Source organism: Terrapene carolina, unplaced genomic scaffold (assembly GCF_002925995.2).
Source record: "Terrapene carolina triunguis isolate 2854851 unplaced genomic scaffold, T_m_triunguis-2.0 Scaffold21, whole genome shotgun sequence".
In the NCBI taxonomy this organism is placed as follows: Eukaryota; Metazoa; Chordata; order Testudines; family Emydidae; genus Terrapene; species Terrapene triunguis.
In genome coordinates, this window is record NW_020664372.1 from 32,008,840 (window position 1) to 32,027,108 (window position 18,269).

An 18,269-nucleotide genomic window follows, 5' to 3' on the forward strand; every position below is an offset into this window, starting at 1 on the left:
TGGAAACACCCCATTCCATGATGATTCTCCATTGACAAATCTAAAGAGGTAGTTGTCAGCCAGTTTTTTAATCTGTTTAACAAGAGCTCCATTAATGTTGTATAATTCCAGTTTTATAATGAGCGTCGTGATATACTAAGTGAAACACCTTACAAGAAGTCTAAGTTTATTATATCAATGGAGTTATCGTTATCAACCAAATTTACAATCTCTCCAAAGAATGGAATCAGGTTTCTTTGCCAGGACCTATTTTCTATAAAACAATGTTGACTGGTATTAATTTATATTCCTATTGTTTATCAGTTGAATCCCATATCAGCTTTTCTGTTACATTTTCTGGGATTGATGTCAGGCTAACCAACCTGCAGTTACCTAGATCATCCTGCTTGCCGTTTTTGGAAATTGGCACATTAGCACTCTTCCAGTCTTCTAGAATTTCCCCAGTATACTGTGATTTATTATAATTAACATGAGCGGGTGAGACATCTCTTCAGCCAACTCTTTTAGGACTCAAGTGCAAGTTAGCCTGCTGATTTTAAAATGTTTATGCCTTGCAATTCTTGTCTAACATCCTCTTTAGTAACTAATGGTTTGGAAAGTACTTCATTCTTTTATGATACAAGTGCATCATCCTGCTTCTTTCCAAATACAGAACAGAAATATTTATTGAATTCTTTTCTGCACCATTTAATAAGTTATACCACCTCTGTCTAGTGATGGGCCAACACCATTGCTACTAGCTGCCACTGCTCCATGCAGGGTGTATGGAAGGTCAGCCACATGGTCGTCCCTGCCCATTTTTACAAACATCTGTTGCTTAGATTTGGCCTCTGGGGAAGATCCCCGATCTAAATTCTTAGTACTGCAGAACCTGTTTCCAAGACCAGGTGCCTTACAGTTCCTTTGTGGGGGTCAAAGAGATCTCTAACTGAACTAGCCAAATTTTTGAAAAAGCATCACAAAGACATATCCTCTGAGGCTCTGCCAGTCCGTCAGTTTATGCCTTTGTTGTTGCTTGGAAGTATTTTATTCCTTTTTATTTATTTTAATTTAAAAAGTTCACAGGTCTTAATACTGGTCATCAGTCTTTTTTCCTTTTCGCAATGCGCTTACTGCAGTGTGTCAACCTTCTATCTTGAAATATATCTTGAGTTACTGAGTCTCCAAGACTGAGACTTGTGAGGATGATGGTACCTTTTCCCATTATGCAAGTTACATACATGGAATTCTGCTTCTTTGAAGCTTCCTCGCTGATTTGTGCCCCATCATCTCTGCTTATGGTTTTGGGGGGACGCTTTTGTTACCTTCTAGGTGGTGTGTACATATGAGGCTTGCAGAAATCTTTTACTTTATAGTTTTATTTTATAATTGGCTTAGTTTGAAGAGCAGTTGCTTCCTGCACAATTCAGAACTGACTAGAAGGCTAAGGGACTGTGAGGTAGTGGCAGATGGTGACACATGGCTAATAAGCTTGTGTCAGCTGCAACTCAGATGGCCAAAATAAAAGCTTTGAGCAGAGGATTTTCCATCCTGCCTCCTGCCAAGAGTTCAAGACCTTCCAGTGAAAATCCTGTGATATATTATCTTCAGAATAGCAGAATTAGAGAGATTTCCCCCCAAACTATATCACCTTTGTCACACAGCTAATTAAAAAAAATACCTCTGACCTTTGAAACTTGACACACAAATAGTACACAATGAGAAACACATCCATAACCGAAGGTGGAGGGAGGAGTGATTGAAAAATTAACTTCTGGGCATGTTGTGGTGGCATCTGCTAAAATGTTGTTAGTGATTAATGAATCCATGCCCTCTTGATGACACCAACAAAGCACACTTGCTTGGCCTGATGAGCCCAGATGGATTACTGCTGAGACAACTGGCAGGAGAGAGAGGGGCTCATAGTATATTTCTCTGCCACACCCACCAACAAAGAGAGCGTACAGCCTTAGAGCTGAACTGGAAAGGGTGTGATTGTGATAACCGGATTTTAAATGCTATTGTTTAAGCACATGCAAATAAATTTCCCCAATGTTTCATGCGAATTGCCCCACTTTCTAAATAAAAAGGTTCAGTGGTTCCTCTTGCAGAAAATTCAAGTGAGAGCAGCTCAGGTATTTTAGATGAACAGTAATGTTCAGGGGTCTTGGGGAAGTCGAGGTCAGGACCCAGAGGTGGACGTTAGAGACTTGGAGCAGGGGTTGATGTCCCAAGTAATTGCTTCCCTGCTGGGAAAGATTCTGTTTATTCTGGATCTGGGAGAGGCTTTGTGACCCTTGCCCCATAGCCCAACAACAAAGAGAGAAGAGGGTGAGTCTGGTTGTTTCCCTGGAGGAGGGGTTTTGGAGGGGATGTGCCTGAATTCATTTTGTTTTCTTTTTATTTGCTTTGTGAGCCCTTGCAGCTCAGTATGTCTAGAATGGAGGAAAGTGATCCTGTGGGCAGTAGGCGTTAGATTACAGCTAAACTATTTCATGCCCATACTATCTTGAATTCACTCCATGAAGCTGGGTGCCTTCAGAGTAAAAATGCAAAATCTAATACTGTGACCTAACCTTTCCATAGTAAAACTGTTGACAAAGAACAGAAGAAAATCTCAGTTGCAAAGGTCTGAACTTGCCCCTTCTCTTCCCCCCCCCCTCCCCATAAGAAAATAACTTTAAATGCTACCTGGAACCTATTAAGCACAGGCAATCTCTTCCCTAAATAAAAGGAAAAAAGCACACACACACACACCCCCCACACAAAAGTAATGCAACATAAGGGTGTCACAATTAACATTTATAAAAATAGTAATACCCATTGCTTATATAGTTTATCAGTAGATCTCAAAGCACTTTATAAAAGGGAGATAAGCATCATTCCCATTTTACATATGGGGAAACTGAGGTACAGAGAAATTAAATGACTTGCCAAGGTCACTGGCAGGCCAGTGGCACAGCCAGGATTTGAATCCAGGTATCCTGAGTATCAATCCAGTGCTCTGTCTTCTAGGTGGCTTCTACAACAGTGATAACATGACTGTGGTGAATGTACTGTGTAGTTTCTTACATTTAACAACAGACAGAACTATTTCATTACATACTTAACAAGGAAAAGCCAAAATAAACCGTTCTAAATACATTCAGTGTGGCCAAGTTAAAGTTGCAGAAATTAAGGTAATGGGAAAATTCAATTTCTATAGCTACATTAACAGCGCTTTGCAATAATTTCTCCTCATTCCTATAAAATGTAATTTGTTTTGCAGACAACCTTTTGTGGGAAGTGCAGGCTACTTGAAATAGCCTGATAGATGCTGGATTCCAATATTAACCTTTGTAACAAGTTTCTGTTTAAAAAAAAAAAAAAATTGTTCTCTCAATCATTTCATGTTGAGCATTGTATCTGTAGACTGAGTGGGTATTAATGTAATTTATATGGTGTCCGTGATAATATTAGTGCTATATGATGCACACAAAGTAAAAAATTTCAGAAGAACCTTTGTCTCATTTTCCAAAGTGCTTGAGTCTCATTAATGTTCAGTGGGACTTTGGCTCCTAAATGACTTTTAGATGCTTTTGAAAATTTTACCCACAGCCCTTTCTCCTGAGAGTTTACAGTGTGTTAAGAGACCCAGAAAACTTCTGTGCCCTAATCTTCTGTTAATTTTTTAAAAATTGCCTACCCCCTTTTATTGGGACAGTTAATGCAGATACTATAAGATGTTAATGTTTTGATAATTATTTATGGCTTTTGAAAGGGATACGTTGATCAAATTTTGCCCACGATGTAGGTTTTATTTAAAAAACAAAAACAAAATTCCAAGCAGTATTTACAACCGAAACACTACAAGTTGGTTGGTTGGTTTCTAATTATATTTCTTTCCCCTGCTCCGTCTTTGTAAATCACTTGTCAGATTCGTAAACTCTTCAGGTGAGACTTTTTTGTGCTTTGTGTCTGTACAATGGCTCATACAGTGGAGACTCAGCCCTGATTGGGGCTTCTGGTCATTATGGTAATATAATTAATAATAGTGCATGAAAACCTACATGTGAAATTGGCTAGAGACAGAGTCTATTTTCCATGCTGAGAGGAATGGAAAAAGTAAACTGCATACTAGATAAAAAGTTTTATTTTTAAATGATTTTGCTTTTAATCATTGAAAGATGTTTTTTTAGAAATGGGTGATGGCGTCGTCTTTAAAGTAAATTCTAACCTGACAGTGTCTCTCCTCAGAGAAGAAATGTTCTAGCATACCTTGCATTTCCTGTGTTTCCTCAGCCCTCACAGCCATGGTAGTATGTCACATAAATAGAGGGTAAGTATACATGACCCTTTGTTTTTGGTTTCTTTGTAGTACTTGTATGCAGTCATGAAGGAAGCAGCCGAAGATGTGGTGGACAAGGGGACCTTCTTTCAGGTTCTCTTGGAGTCTTGGCACACTGGGCATTTCTTGCTGGACCAGAAAAAACTAATGGGTATGATTTCATTAGTTACTTCTTTTATCTCATATGAGCCCATGTGCTTCACAGCAACTCCTGTAGAAACGTTATTAAGAAACCCAACAAATCTGAATTTGGGGCACTGACATAGATCACCCTGACAAACTTTGTGTTGTAGAGTAGACCATAGTCATTGTAATAGTTTTGATTTTGATGAAGTCAAACTGTCTCTTGACTCTGAGAATGGCTCAAGATCACAAGGCAGAAAAGCAATACAAACCTGAATTGATTTCCAAGAATATTTATTTACCAGAACATATGTTTTTTTAAATAAATTTCATAGACCGAATATATATCAGACATAATATTAAATAAATGGCAGTTGCTGTACAGCAGTGAAATCTCAACAATATACAAATATATATATAATTTTGTTTTCTCTGTGTGGTGTATTGATGATGATTTGTGTTGGTTCAATCAGGTGATTCTACAAATGTAATTTGTCATTTAAATTATAAATGTATAAATAAATTCTAAAATACTAACGGACTAACTGAAGAATCAACTAAACTAGTTACAGGTACTTAGAAGCATTTCATTTGGATATGTCAAAATCTCAGAAGTAATTTGGCTTCACAATAAAACATTTTAAAATAAAAGGTCATTGCCAGCTGTTTTAAGAATATATAATAATTCCTATCAGATTAGACTAGTGATCCAGATAGTTCTATATCCTTTCTGTAGTCAGTACCGCTGTTTTAAAGGAAATCACAAAAAAATTCTGAAGTGCACAGTTATGGAATAACTCTCCCTGTCTTTCCAGTACCTTAGGAACGGGAGATAGTCTCATTAACCATATAAATATGTAATCCTTTTTTGAATCCTGCTCTACTCTTGGCCTCAATGGTGTATTGTGCCAATCAGTTCCACAGGTTGTGCACCATGTTAAAGAATTTCCTTTTGTATATTTTAAATATGTTGCCTTTTAAAATTTAATTGCATGACCCCTCATTTTTATATTGTGTGTGTAAATAGGATCATCCCATTTACTTTCTTTATACTAAACGTTATTTTTTTATACTTTTTTATGATGCACCTTATTATATGTCTTCCCTGAGTCTCGGTCTTTTTAATCTCTCCTTGTGGCAGTTTCTGTATGCTTCTAGACATTTTCATCACCCCCCCCCCCTTTAAAACCCTTCTGTTTTCACTATATCTGTTTTGAGATAAGGTAACCAGGACTGAACACAGTATTTTGGGTTAGGGCATACCATTGACTCAGAGTATTATAAAATTATCAGTTATTTTTCTGTTACATTCTTTATTCATCTTAATATTGTTTGCTATTTTTGACCACCAGTGTGCATGGAAGATATTTTTCAGTGAACTATCCACAGTGATGCCCAGTTCTTTGTTCCCATTATCATTTTCATCTAGGTGTGGTTTTTTTATTCTAATTTTAATAATCATTTCTACTTATTCTCCTGGTACTGAAGTAAGGATCATGGGTCTGTAAATCCTAGCATCACCTTTAGTGCCTTTTTCTTTTTTAATAGTTAGAATATAAGAACATAAGAATGGCCCTGCTGGGTCAGACCAAAGATCCATCTAGCCCAGTATCCTGTCTTCCGACAGTGGACAGTGCCAGGTGCCCCAGAGGGAATGAACAGAACAGGTAATCATCAAGTGATCCATCCCCTGTCGCTCATTCCCAGCTTCTGGCAAATAGAGGCTAGGGACACCATTCCTGCCCATCCTGGCTAATAGCCATTAGTTACTCATAACCTTCCAGTATAGTAGCTGATATTAATGATTACATATTTTTAGAAGCAGCTCAGCCATTTTACTCTTAAGTTTCTTGAGAACTCTTAGTTCTTTGAGTATATGTCTCTATGGGTGCTCCTCCGTTGGATGTGTGCGTGCCCATGCACTCTTAACTGGAGAATACAGAATAGTCTCCATGGGTCCGCACCAGTGAAGAGTAGTGCCTCATGTCTCCCTATGAGGTCATATGAGGAGATGTGGGCCCGCCCCTACTCAGCTCCTTCTTAACTACCTGCAGTTCAAGACAGAGCAATTTGATGTCCGCTGTTTTCAGCTTCCTGCCTTTTCCCTGTGAAACCTTTACTTGCTTTATTTTATTTCATTGGTTTTATTTCAACTGTAGCACAGTTGTGCTCTGGGGGGAGGGGAGAGGGAATAGTTTTACCCCTGGCGCCTGCACGCCAATTCTCAGTTGAGCCTCCAATCTTTTGGTACTGGTAACAATATGTGAGGCCCGCCCCAAATTTAGTTCTCCCTAACCTCTGTACCATACTGTGATGCTCCTGTGAGCCCATTTAATGAGGAGGGTCTCCCAAAACTAACCAAACCTCCTAGGTCTTGGGACTGTGACCATATTTGGTGACCCCCTCTCTGATTCCCCCTCTACACTGTGCCTGCTGGAATCACAGGGCCGCTTTGAAGAACAATTCTTCAGGATGTCATCCAAAAAGAAACTTCAGCTCCCAGCAGTACTGTATCACCCTCCAGTACTGATAAACCAGTCTCCAGTACCACACGCTTTATCAGTATTAGATGGTACACAGGAGAAGAAAGAACCACAGATTGAAGAGGTCTCGCTTCCTCAGCCAGCTGGTCCTCATTCTCCAGAGGAGGCAGCAATGCCACTGCCACCATCATGTGCTGATGACTTGAGGGCCTTCTAGGACCTCATGAAGTGCCTGGCAAACTCTGTACTGATCCTCTTGGAAGAAGGCCAGGAGTCCCAGCACTCTCTTTGGTGAGTATTTTAACATCAATCCCAAGGGAAAGATTATTATCTCCCGCTCACACTCTGTGGCAAACACCTGCCACAGTTCTACCCACCTGTAAGTGGACAGATGAAAAAAAAAATTTCTATTCCACCTAAGGGAATGGAGCACCTTTTCTCCTATCCTACCCCTAATTCCCTAAGAGTGGACATAGCCAGCAAAGGGAACAGTCAGACTTGCTTTAGACCTCCTCTGGATGAGGAGTCCAAACAACTGGACTTACTAGACAGGAAATACTACTCATCATCTGCTCTTCAATTTCGAATTGCCGACTATCAGGCCTTGATGATGAAATAGGATTTCAACAGTTACTCGAAATTCACACACTTTATTGAACACCTGCCACAAGACAAGAGACACCAAATTCTGTCCCTCATTTCTGAAGGCCAGTTAGTTGCCTGCAGGCTGCTCTAGATGCTCTAAATCCATGACCATGGCTGTGATTATGAGAAGAACATCTTGGTTTCAGTCTTCTCGCCTCATGAGAAAGGAGCAGAACACTGTAGATGACATTTCCAGTGAAGGGCCCAAGCTTTTCATTGAGCACCTGGACTCCTCTTTCCACAGCCTGAGGACTCCAGGGCAACACTCTGATCTTTTGGAATTTATGTCCCTGCAACATAAATATGTTTTAGCAGATCTCAAACCACTCAACAATCCAGGCTCTTTCAATACCATCATGCCTTCCCCAAACCCTGGAGCCCTTCAGGAGAAGACCTAAACCCCAAAAGAGAGGTCCATCTGCCTCTACAACTATCCAGTCTGCGCCTCTCTCTAAGAGGCAGTTTTGATACCTCAGTTGAGGGCATCAAGCAGCCTCCTCCACCACATTCTATGCGGTGCGATTGTTCCATCCAGCCGAGCTTTGAAAACTGCCTGTCCCAATTCCTACTTGCCTGGGAACACATCACTTTAGACAAATGCATTTTGGCGGTCGTCAAAGTGGGTTACACTGTAAACGTCCACTCTACCCCCCACCCCCTCTCTTTAGGGACCTTTCTCACAAGGAGCTCCTACAACAGGCGGTAGTCTCTTATTATTGGGGGTGATAGAACTGGTACCACCCGAGTTTGTCAGAAGAGGGTTCTATTCCAGCTATTTCCTAGTCCTCAAGAGGCACAGAAGGTGGAGACAAATCCTCGACTTCAGGAATTTGAACCACTATGTCCTTGTACAGCTTTTCAGAATGGTGACTCTAGCAACCATTATTCTATTCCTAGATCTGGAAGACTGGTTTGTTGCCCTTGATCTACAAGATGTCTGCTTTCAGGTAGCCATCCACCATTCCCACAAGTGTTTTCTACACTTTGTAATAGGATAATATCACTACCAATATTGAGCCCTCCCCTTTGAGTTCTCCATGGCCTTGAGGGTCTTTACAAATATCCTTTTAGCCATAGCAGCTCGCCTTTGTCACTGGGGCATTGCAGTATTCCCATACTTGGACAACTGGCTGATCATAGGCCAGTCAGACCTACAGCTTCAGTTGGCAACCTCCAAAGCACCACTTCTTCCAATCTCTGGGCCTTCTCATAAGTTACAAGAAATCTATTCTAATTGCAATCCAAAAAAACAAACCCCAAAACAAAAAAACATTATAGGCGCTACCCTGGATTCAGTGATGAGCTGCTAAAATATTAACAGGTTCCCTCCTCCTCACCCCATGAGAGGGTCGTGCCCCCCCGACCCTGGGACTCCTGCCCCCTCCAACCCGCCACGTTCCTTGAGGCCCCCCGAGACCCCTGCCCCATCCAACCACCCCTTCTCTCTGTCCCCAACTGCCCCTGACTGCCCCCCACCACCTCATCCAACCTCTACTCCTTCCTGACTGCCCCCCCCGGACCCTTGCCCCCATTCAATCCCCCTGTTCCCTGCTCTCTGACTGCCCCGATCCCTATCCACCCCTCCCAACCCCCCGAATTCCCCAGCCCTCTTCCAACATCCCCTCCCTGCTCCCTTACCGCGCTGCCTGGAGCCGCTCGGCCGGGTCCGCTGGGCCCGGCGCCACGGGGCCCAGGCCGGGCCGGAGCCGCTCGGCCGGGACTGGGCCCGGCGCTGCAGGACCTAAGGCGGGCTGGGGCGCTCGGCCGGGCCGGAGCCGCGGGGCCGGAGCCGAAGGTGCTCTGCCAGAGCTGGGCCGGCACCGCGGGGCCCGAGCCGGCCCGGGGCGCTCGGTTGGGGCCGGGCCAGAGCCGGGGGTGCTCGGCCAGGCCGGAGGGAGCCGTGCTGTGCCTCCCTGGAGCCCTCCCCAGCTTACCTGCTGCAGCTTGTTTTCAGGCTTCCCACACTTGCGGGAAGCAAGGGAAGGGGAGGAGTTCAGGGGAGGAGGGGGAGGTGAGATGAGCTGGGCCCGGAAGCGGGGCGACAGCTGCCGGAGCTTTTGTTTAGTTTAAAAGCCCTTTTAGAACCTGTTGTCCCAGAACAACCGGTTCTAAAAGGGCTTCTAAATTTAACTACCAGTTCCTGCGAACCGGTGGGAACCAGCTCCAGCTCACCACTGCCTGGATTCCCTAACAGCTAGAGCCTACCTATCCAAATACAGGTTTTCCACACTATCCAGTCTAATCTTGACAGTACAGTGCAGTCCACAAACATCTATAAGGACTTGCCTGCAACTCTTGGAACATGTCAGCCTCCACATTTGTAGCACCTCATGCAAGTCTGCATCTTGCATGTTTTCAAACATGGTTAAGATCAGTGTATACTCTAAGCAGACAGCCTTTGCACATTTATCGCAGAAGATTCTAGACTCCCTCCTAGGAAGGACCTCCTGCCACAGAATTTAGGGACCCACTTCCATCCTAGCCCCTCCTTCCTGCATCAGACAGCTTGGCTTCTGTTATCAAGCATGGAACTAATCTGCTCTACTGGAGTTCAAACAGTCTCCTATCTAGTGGGAGACCTCTAGTGCCCCAAAAAACTTACCTTCAAAAGTGGAAACGTCTCTATTCCTGGTGCTTTCTTCCACCTTCTCAAGCCTCAGAGTCCCGCCTTTCAAGATCCTGGATTGCCTGTTACACTTAAAGACACAAGGGCTATCAATAAGCTCAATTTAAGTGCATTTGGCCAGCATTACAGCCTTTCACTCACCCATCCGTGGCATCAGTCTTTGCCCATCCTACCTCAGCCAGATTCCTCAAGGGCCTTCACAACCTTTTTCCTCCGACCCCCTCAGTGGGAACTCATCCTGGTTCTTAATGCCTTGAGGAAGCCTCCTTTTGAACCAATGGCTATTTGCTCTCTCCTCCACCTCCCCCTTAAGACTTCATTCCTCATAGTTGTCATATCAGCCAAACGAATGGGAGAACTCAGCATTCTTATGGCTGACCCACCATATGCCATCTTATATAGAGACAAATTCACACTGCTTCCCCATCCTCATTTCTTTGGAATATCCCATTAGCCAAGAGATTTGCCTACCAATCTTCTACCCAAAACCACATGCCTCCAGAGAGGAGACGAGCCTTCACACACTGGATGTCAGAAGGGCCTATGCCTTCTACCTTGGTAGGACTAAGACCTTTCGGATCTCTCGAAGGTTGTCTCTTCATCCTCTCTTCAAATGATAACCTTTGTGGGGAGATAAGTTATTTCTATCTAAATGGGTTTCAGGCTGCATCTTAAACTGTTATGAATCTGCAGGTATGCAGCCCCCTCAGAGGGCGACAGCACATTCCACGAGGCCCACTCCGCATCTCTAGCTCTTCTGAAAGAAATTTCCAGAGCAGAAATCGCTAGTTCTGCTACTAGACCATCCATCCATCCATACCTTTGCAAAGCATTACGCCAACTCACTTGCTTCCAGTGATGATACTACCTTTGACAGTCTTCCGAGTGGTCCTGGACTTGGCTCCTCAGCACTCCCTTCTTCAATGAGATACTTCTTGAGAGTACCCTACAGTGGAGCATGCACAGGGACATATATTGAAAGGAGGAGGAGCGGTTATTTACCTCACACTAACTTGAGTTCTTCAGGATGTTTTGTCCCTATGGGTGCTCCACTTCCCGCCCTTTTTCCCATCTGCTGTGGAGTCTTCAGCTTTGCAGTCGAGAAGGAAATGAATGGCGGCAGGCCCATGCCTCCTTGTATGCCCTTGTATGGAGGCATGAGGCGCTGCTCCGCATAGGTGCAGGCCTGTGGACACTATTGGGTATTCTCTGGTCAAGAGCACATGGGTGCATGCACATCCCATAGTGGAGTACCCAGAGAGTCAAAACATCTCATAGAACTCATGTTACTGTAAGGTAAGTAACCTCTCCTTGGCTAATCCTTCTGACTGGTTACTTTTTAATCCAGTTGTTCCAATATCTCAATCATTGTCACTCACTGAAAAGAGTAGATCTTGGTTAGGTATCTCCCCAATATTATCCTTGGTGACTTCTTTGCATCAATTTAATTTCTCTGCAATGTCCTTATCTTAATTGTTCCCTTTACTTCCTGTAGTCCAGCAGACCCTACCAGTTCTCTCACAGGCTTTCTGCTTGTGATATTATTATTTAAAGAATGTCTTTTTTGTTTCTGCATCTTTGACTGTTTGCTCTTCACATTTCCATTTTACTTCTCAATTTCAGTCTTGCATTTTGTCAGCCATAACTTTATTGGCTCCACTTTTTTTAAACTATAGTTTCAAAAATAATTTTGATTTCTTGCTGATGTTACAAATGTGAAATTACTTCTTGTATTAGTGTTCTGAGGATGCTATCCAGTAGGCACACTGAGGTCAGTGTAGTCTGTAGTTATGCTTTCATTATATCAATGAACAAGGACTTGCTACAGAATTAGCAGCAGAATAATCAGACACCTTTTAAATGCTGAAATTTGACATGTCTAGAGAAAAACAGACCAGTTCATTTGCTGAAAATTAGTTGCAGCTGCCATGATAGGTAAAAACATTATTACATTTTGTGCAACATAAAGCAGATTGCTAATCCTTCAGAGAGATGGTGTGATGTACACGTAGTATTCTCCCAGTGGGCTGCTTCTGCTTCCTGATCTTTAACTCCAGCAACATTCTGTAGGCTACTGGTTTTCAACCTGTGGTCCGTGGACTCCTCAGGGTCAATAATGCTTCAGATTTCCAAAGGGGTCTGCACCTCCATTCGAAATATTTTAGGGGTCCACAAATTGAAAACCACTGATCTAGGCAGTCCACTTGAAACCTCCTTATGTACCAGGAAAAGGAGGAGCTTGTAGCTTGTTTTAGTGCCTCATCTTCCTGAGTCTTGCCTCCTGGGGTGTCCTTCAGGTGGCCTAGCTCAGAACATCTCTCTTCCCTACCTCCCCCATGTGGGCCAGGGGAAAGGACTGAGCTTTAATTGCTCATGTCCCTGGGCCTCAGCCCCTGTAATGTTCTAGGGGCAGTTCAGCTGGCCATCCCACATTTATGGCTCTCTGCTCCCTGGCTAGTTTAGGCTAACACAGAGCCTGTGTGTGTGTGAGAGAGGGGGGGAAATAGAAATTAAGGCAGCAAAATAAATTATGATGGCAGAGGAATTCTTGCTGTGGAATACATGAGCCATATGTGTAAGTAAGCAGTGACTGCAGCATATAGGAAGGAGTCCTCTCTGGAGCTTGCTAGTGCAATAAGCTGCATATGTAGTAGCTTTAGAAACTAGATTCCTACGGGTGTTAACCTTTAGCTATTTCTGAGCTTAGGATTCCTAAGGTGATTCTTGTTGATCTGAGGGCAGCATCTGAGCGTGCAAAATTATGGAAGTCTTTTAACTGCTGGGGAGAAGACGGCTAATGCTGTCACTGCCCCCACACCTAGAAGAGGAGTAGCAATAGGTTAGTTACGGATTTCAGTGGGAACAGTACTTGGCTGTGCTGCTCCATTTAATCTTGAATTCAAGTTCTGTTTAATATAATGATCGTCTGCTTTTAGTTGAACCACAGACCTGTTACTTTGCTACAGAAATCTGTAGATCTTTTCTGACTCATTGTAACCCAGACCAGGACTCAAGGTTTCTTGAGGCTTTCTTAACCAGTCACTTCTCTGAACCTTGGACCACAGTCTTAATTATGCTGCAGCCCTTTTACACTGCTCTGGTTTTGAAGGAAGCAAAGATGGCTGCCATGGAATAAGCTCTGTGTAAGGGGGTTCTTGATTTAGCATAGGGTTGCTGTAATGCCTCTAGGCTATCCCCACTGCAAGGGATATGGCTGGAGTACACTGTGCTCTAAGTACAGCTGGCAGAACAGACCTTGGGTGTCATTATAAGGCAGTGCAACTTAGGGCTTGTCTACACAATTTGGTACTGCTTTAACTATGTGTGCAACACATCTCGAAGAACAGTAACTATTTTTTATTCTTCGAGTGCTTGCTCATGTCCTTACAAAGTAGGTGACTCCCAAGCAGTTGCGCAGGTGGAGGGTTCAGAGTTCATACTAATGGTAATACCATTCAGTCGAAACCCGCATTGTCTCTCACCTGCTGGGTGATGGCGTAATGAGATGCAAAAGTGTGGACTGATGATCATGTTGCCGCTCTACAGATGTCCTGGATAGGAACTTGAACCACAAATGCCGCTCAAGATGCTTGAGCCCTTGTAGAATGTGCCATCATGGCAGGAGGAGCGGGGACCTTTGCCAGGTCATAGCGTGCAGATACAGGAAGAGAGCCACAATGACATTCTCTGGGCCAAGACTGGAAGGCCTTTCATTCTGTCTGCAATGGCTACAAAAGCTGAGTAGATTCTTCTAAAAGGTTTAGTCCTTTCTATGTAGAAGGCTAACACACATCTAACATCCAGTGAGTGGAGTCTGTTCCTCCCTGTTAGTATGTGGCTTCTGGTAGGAAGATATCCCAGTTATTATGGAATTGGGAGACCACCTTTGGAAGGAAGGTCGGATGTGGCTGCAATTAAACCTTGTCCTTGAAGAAGAGTGTATAAGATGGTTCTGAAATAAGGGCTCAGATCTCCGAGACCCTTCTGGCAGAAGTAATGGCCACCAGGAAGGCCACCTTCCTGGATAAGTAAAGCAGAGAGCACATTGCCAGCAGTTCAAATGGAGGTCCCGTTAGCCTTGCCAACACAAAGTCCTGTCCTCCAGGTGGGGTTGGAACACTTGGCAGGCTAGGCGAACTGCTCTGAGTTCTGAGGGAGCGCCCACCCCCCATCCCATTGCTGATGTGTCTGTGATGAGAGACATTGATGGTTGAGGTCTCGAGAATGGGATTCCTGCACATACTGCCCATGGGTCTAACCACCAAAGGGTGGCGATCACCGAAGAGGGAATTGTGACAACCATGTCTACAGGTGGCGTCAGGCTAGCATGTATACCAATGCCAGCCAAGCCTGAAGAGGTCTGAGCCATAAGCTCGCATGCTGCACCACGTAGGTGCATGATGCCATATGTCCTAGGAGCTTTAGGCAGTTTCTTGCAGTGGTGCTGGGATGATTTCTGAGGCTCTCTTTGAGGACCACAATTGCTCAGAACCAGGTTTCCAGGAGGAAGGCTGTGCCCTGAACCAAGTTGAGGATCACCCCCAATGAATTCTATCTTCAGAACTGGGGAGAGAGAGTAGACTTCTGCATATTTATCAACAGACCTAAGTCCTGGAAAGTTGACTGTATTAAATTTACATTTGACTCCAGCTGAGCCTTGGTCCGACCTCTGATCAGCCAGTCATGGAGCAAAGGGTAGACCTGAACTCCCTGTCTCCTGAGGAAGTCTGCGACAACTGCCATGCAGTTCGTGAACACCTGAGGGGCAACTGACAGGTCGAATGGAAGCACGGCAAATTGGTAGCGCACGTGGTTCACTATGAATCTGAGGAATCTTCTGTGACCCTGAAAGATTGAAATGTGAAAATAAGCATCCTTCAAATGGAAGGCAGCATACCAGTCCCACCCAGGGAAGGGATGATGGAGGCCAAGGAGACCATACAAAATGTCAGCTTCTTCATGAATCTGTTGAGGTGTCTCAGGTCCATAATCCGTCTGAGACCACTGTTGGCTTTTGGGATTAGGATATAATGGGAGTAGAACCCCCGGCCCCTTAATTCTGGTGGGACTTCCTCCACTGCTCCTACTTCCAGGAGTTGCTCGTGAGAAGGGTCCCTGAAGGAAGGATGGAGGGTGGGGGTGGAAAGGAGGGGAACAACTGAATTGAAGGGTGTATCCCAGTGCTATCGTGCGTAGCACCTACCGATCCGAGGTAATGCAGACCTATGCTCGATAGAAGTGGGATAACTGGTCCACAAAAATGGGGGAAATGAGATCCATATATTGTCCTGGTATGTCATCCCTGCGCATCCCATCAAAAGGCCTGCTTAGACCTTATTGATTGCCTGGGACGGGGGCAGGCATGGAAGCAGATGAGGACTGAGGTGGAGGTCTCCTCTTGTAACCTCTGCACCTTCCCTTACTATAGTCTTGTCATGACTGTGGCAGATAGAAGCAAGCAACCAGTTGGGGCTTATAGTGCTTCCTCGTTGGATCCGGTGTATGTAGCCCTAGGGACTTCAGGGTGGCTCTTGAGTCCTTCAGGCTGTGCAGTTTGGCGTCTGCTCCGAGAAGAGGAATGTACCCTCAACGGGGAGGTGTTGTAAGGGCTTCTGCACTTCATATAGGGTAAGCCCAAGGACTGAAACCAAGAGCTTCTCCTCCGCACCACAGCCAAAGACATGAGTCAGGCTGCAGAGTCTGCTGCGTTCAAGGCTGCCTGTAAGGATGCCCTTGCCACCAATTTTCCTTCCTCAAATAGGGCTGATAATTCGTTCCTGGACTCCTCTGGCAATAGTTCCTTGAATTTTGCCATAGAGTTCCAAGAATTAAAATCCTAACAGCTCAGGAGCGCTTGCTGGTTTGCAATCCTGGGCTGGAGGCTAGCAGTTGAACAGACCTTTCTGCCAAAAAGGTCTAATTTTTTGGCATCTCTCGTCTTGGGAGTTGGACCTTGCTATTCTCTCTTGTTGGCCGCTGATACCACCAATGATCCTGGTGGAGGATGGGTGTAGAGGAACTAAGTACTACTTCTCCCTCCTTTTTGCTGTTGGTTGCAGGGATCCTGGGGTCTGCCCTAAGGCCTTTATTGGGTCCAAAATGGTCTCATTCAAGGGCAAAACTACTCCTGCTGGGTCTAATGCCCCAAGAATGTCCACCGGGACATGGGAGGACTCTAATCTCCTGTACCTGGATCCCTGGGTTTTGAACTACCCTTTTGAGGCACTCCTGGTGCTCCCTATAATCTTCCTGGGAGGGTGCTATATTTGTTCCCGCCACCGCCTCATTGGGAGAAGAAGTGGAAGCCTGTACAGGCAAGGGGTATTGTTCCTCCCCCTCAGCACCAGATGGGTCTTGCGGTGCCGGATCTTGAAATTCAGCACCAGCTTCAGTACCAGAACCTGGTCCCTATTTCAAGGGAAGTGACGGTGGGGGTAGAGGCTTCTGCAACTGCGCTGGTGGCCAGGCTACCGGTGGAATGCCCTGGCTCATGTCAGCCGTCAGGTAACGCAGACCAGAGCAGTGTCGGCTCCTGAGAGAGGCGGACGCCACCTCTGAGTCCAACTCCAAGGAGATGCTTCCTGGCGACCAAGGTGAAGTGGTGCTCACTGATGCCAGTTGAGCAGTGCCAGGAGGGAGGAGACTGGTGCTGTGCCATCGTGGCCCCTTTCGACAGCACCTGAGGTCAGTGCCATGGGAGCTCTTGCCTCTTGTGCCACCACTGACAACTCCCAAATGGTGGGGACGGTGGTATTGGGAGCGACGGCTCCTCCCTTGCTGCCTCTGGCGTGGATGGTAACACCAGGGTAGTTGTCCAAGGGCTCTCTCTTGTTGGAGAGTTCGAAGGTGCCAGACTCAACGGAGCCCTTCCGGGGGCTGGAGTCAACAGCACCAACTGTACAGCAAGTATCTCTGAGTGGCCCGGCATGGATCATATTCTGCCAGTATCTCTGTGTTGGGGATCACCCCTGGTCAGTTTTCTTCTGCTGCTTTCTCGGCACCGGCCGAGAGTCCCTTGCAGGAGTGTTCATGTTTGGTACCAGGGATGACTGTCGGGGCCGGGAATACCAAGAAGCCCAAGGAACGTCTTTCCTTGGCGCCAGAGCAGAACAGCATTGCATCTGTCTAAGAGAAGCTGGTGTGCTTCTTACTGAGGCCAAAGTACTTGGTGCCAAGTTGTCCTGGCCTGGCTCTGAGGGAGGAGGAAGTACCACCTCCATGAAGAAGAGCTTAAGCCTGGTATCCCTGTCTGTCTTAGTGCAGGGCCTGAATCCTTTACAGATCCTGCAGCGCTCCTGCACGTGGGCTTCCCACACACACTTGCGGCAGCTGGAATGGGGGTCACTAACCAGCATCAGCTTATGGCATGACACACACAGCTTAAACCCCAGGGACTGAGGCATGCCCCAGTGCTGGGGGAGAGCTAACCACACTAAGCACGGTCCACTAATCTAACTAACTTACTAACAAACTAACTGAAACTTAACCACTACAAATAACTATGTACAGGCAATAGAACAAAGTCCACTGACAGAGGTACTTGCAAGGATGAGCTGAAGTTCCAATGACTCACGGGTGGTAAGAAGGAATTGAGGGGGTGGCAGGCCCCTTTATACCAGTGCTATGAGCACACGACTCCAGGGGGCACCAGAACTAATCCGACAGATGTCACTGAGGGAAGAACTTTCTGGCGGCTCTGCTCGGGGCAAGTACTCACCTACTTTGGAATGGACATGAGCAAGCACTTGAAGGACGAGAGATTTGGTACTAACAAATGTAAAGCCCTCCCCCCTCCCTCAGGAAAAAGAAATGTCATACACAGATACAAGATAGGAATGGACTTAAGCACTCCCCCATTACACTAAAGCAAGTCTCTTTTTATCTTGTCCTTCTGTCCTAATATTACTTTTCATATAATTGAGTACTATATCACGGGGGGGGCGCGCTAAGGGGAGAAACTTTCATAATGGAATTTCTAGCCTAACGAGGGTCCGTAATATGGAAATGTAAGAACCAGTATAAGGTGGTAAATAAGGATAAATGTGCTTCACTCTAACATTGAGAAACTCTTACAGCTATAGAAAAT

The 18,269-nt window shown here is 45.2% G+C and overlaps 1 protein-coding gene across 5 annotated transcripts in view; it reads left to right on the top strand.

Moving 5' to 3' along the window:
• Positions 1-18,269, top strand: part of NAXD (NAD(P)HX dehydratase) — a 75,692-nt gene that overhangs the window by 56,886 nt on the left and 537 nt on the right. For all 5 annotated transcript variants that reach the window (XM_024206165.3, XM_024206182.3, XM_024206158.3 and 2 more), the window contains one exon: positions 4,337-4,457. In XM_024206165.3, coding sequence (XP_024061933.1) covers positions 4,337-4,457 — 121 coding nt within the window. The remainder of the gene's footprint in view (positions 1-4,336; positions 4,458-18,269) is intronic.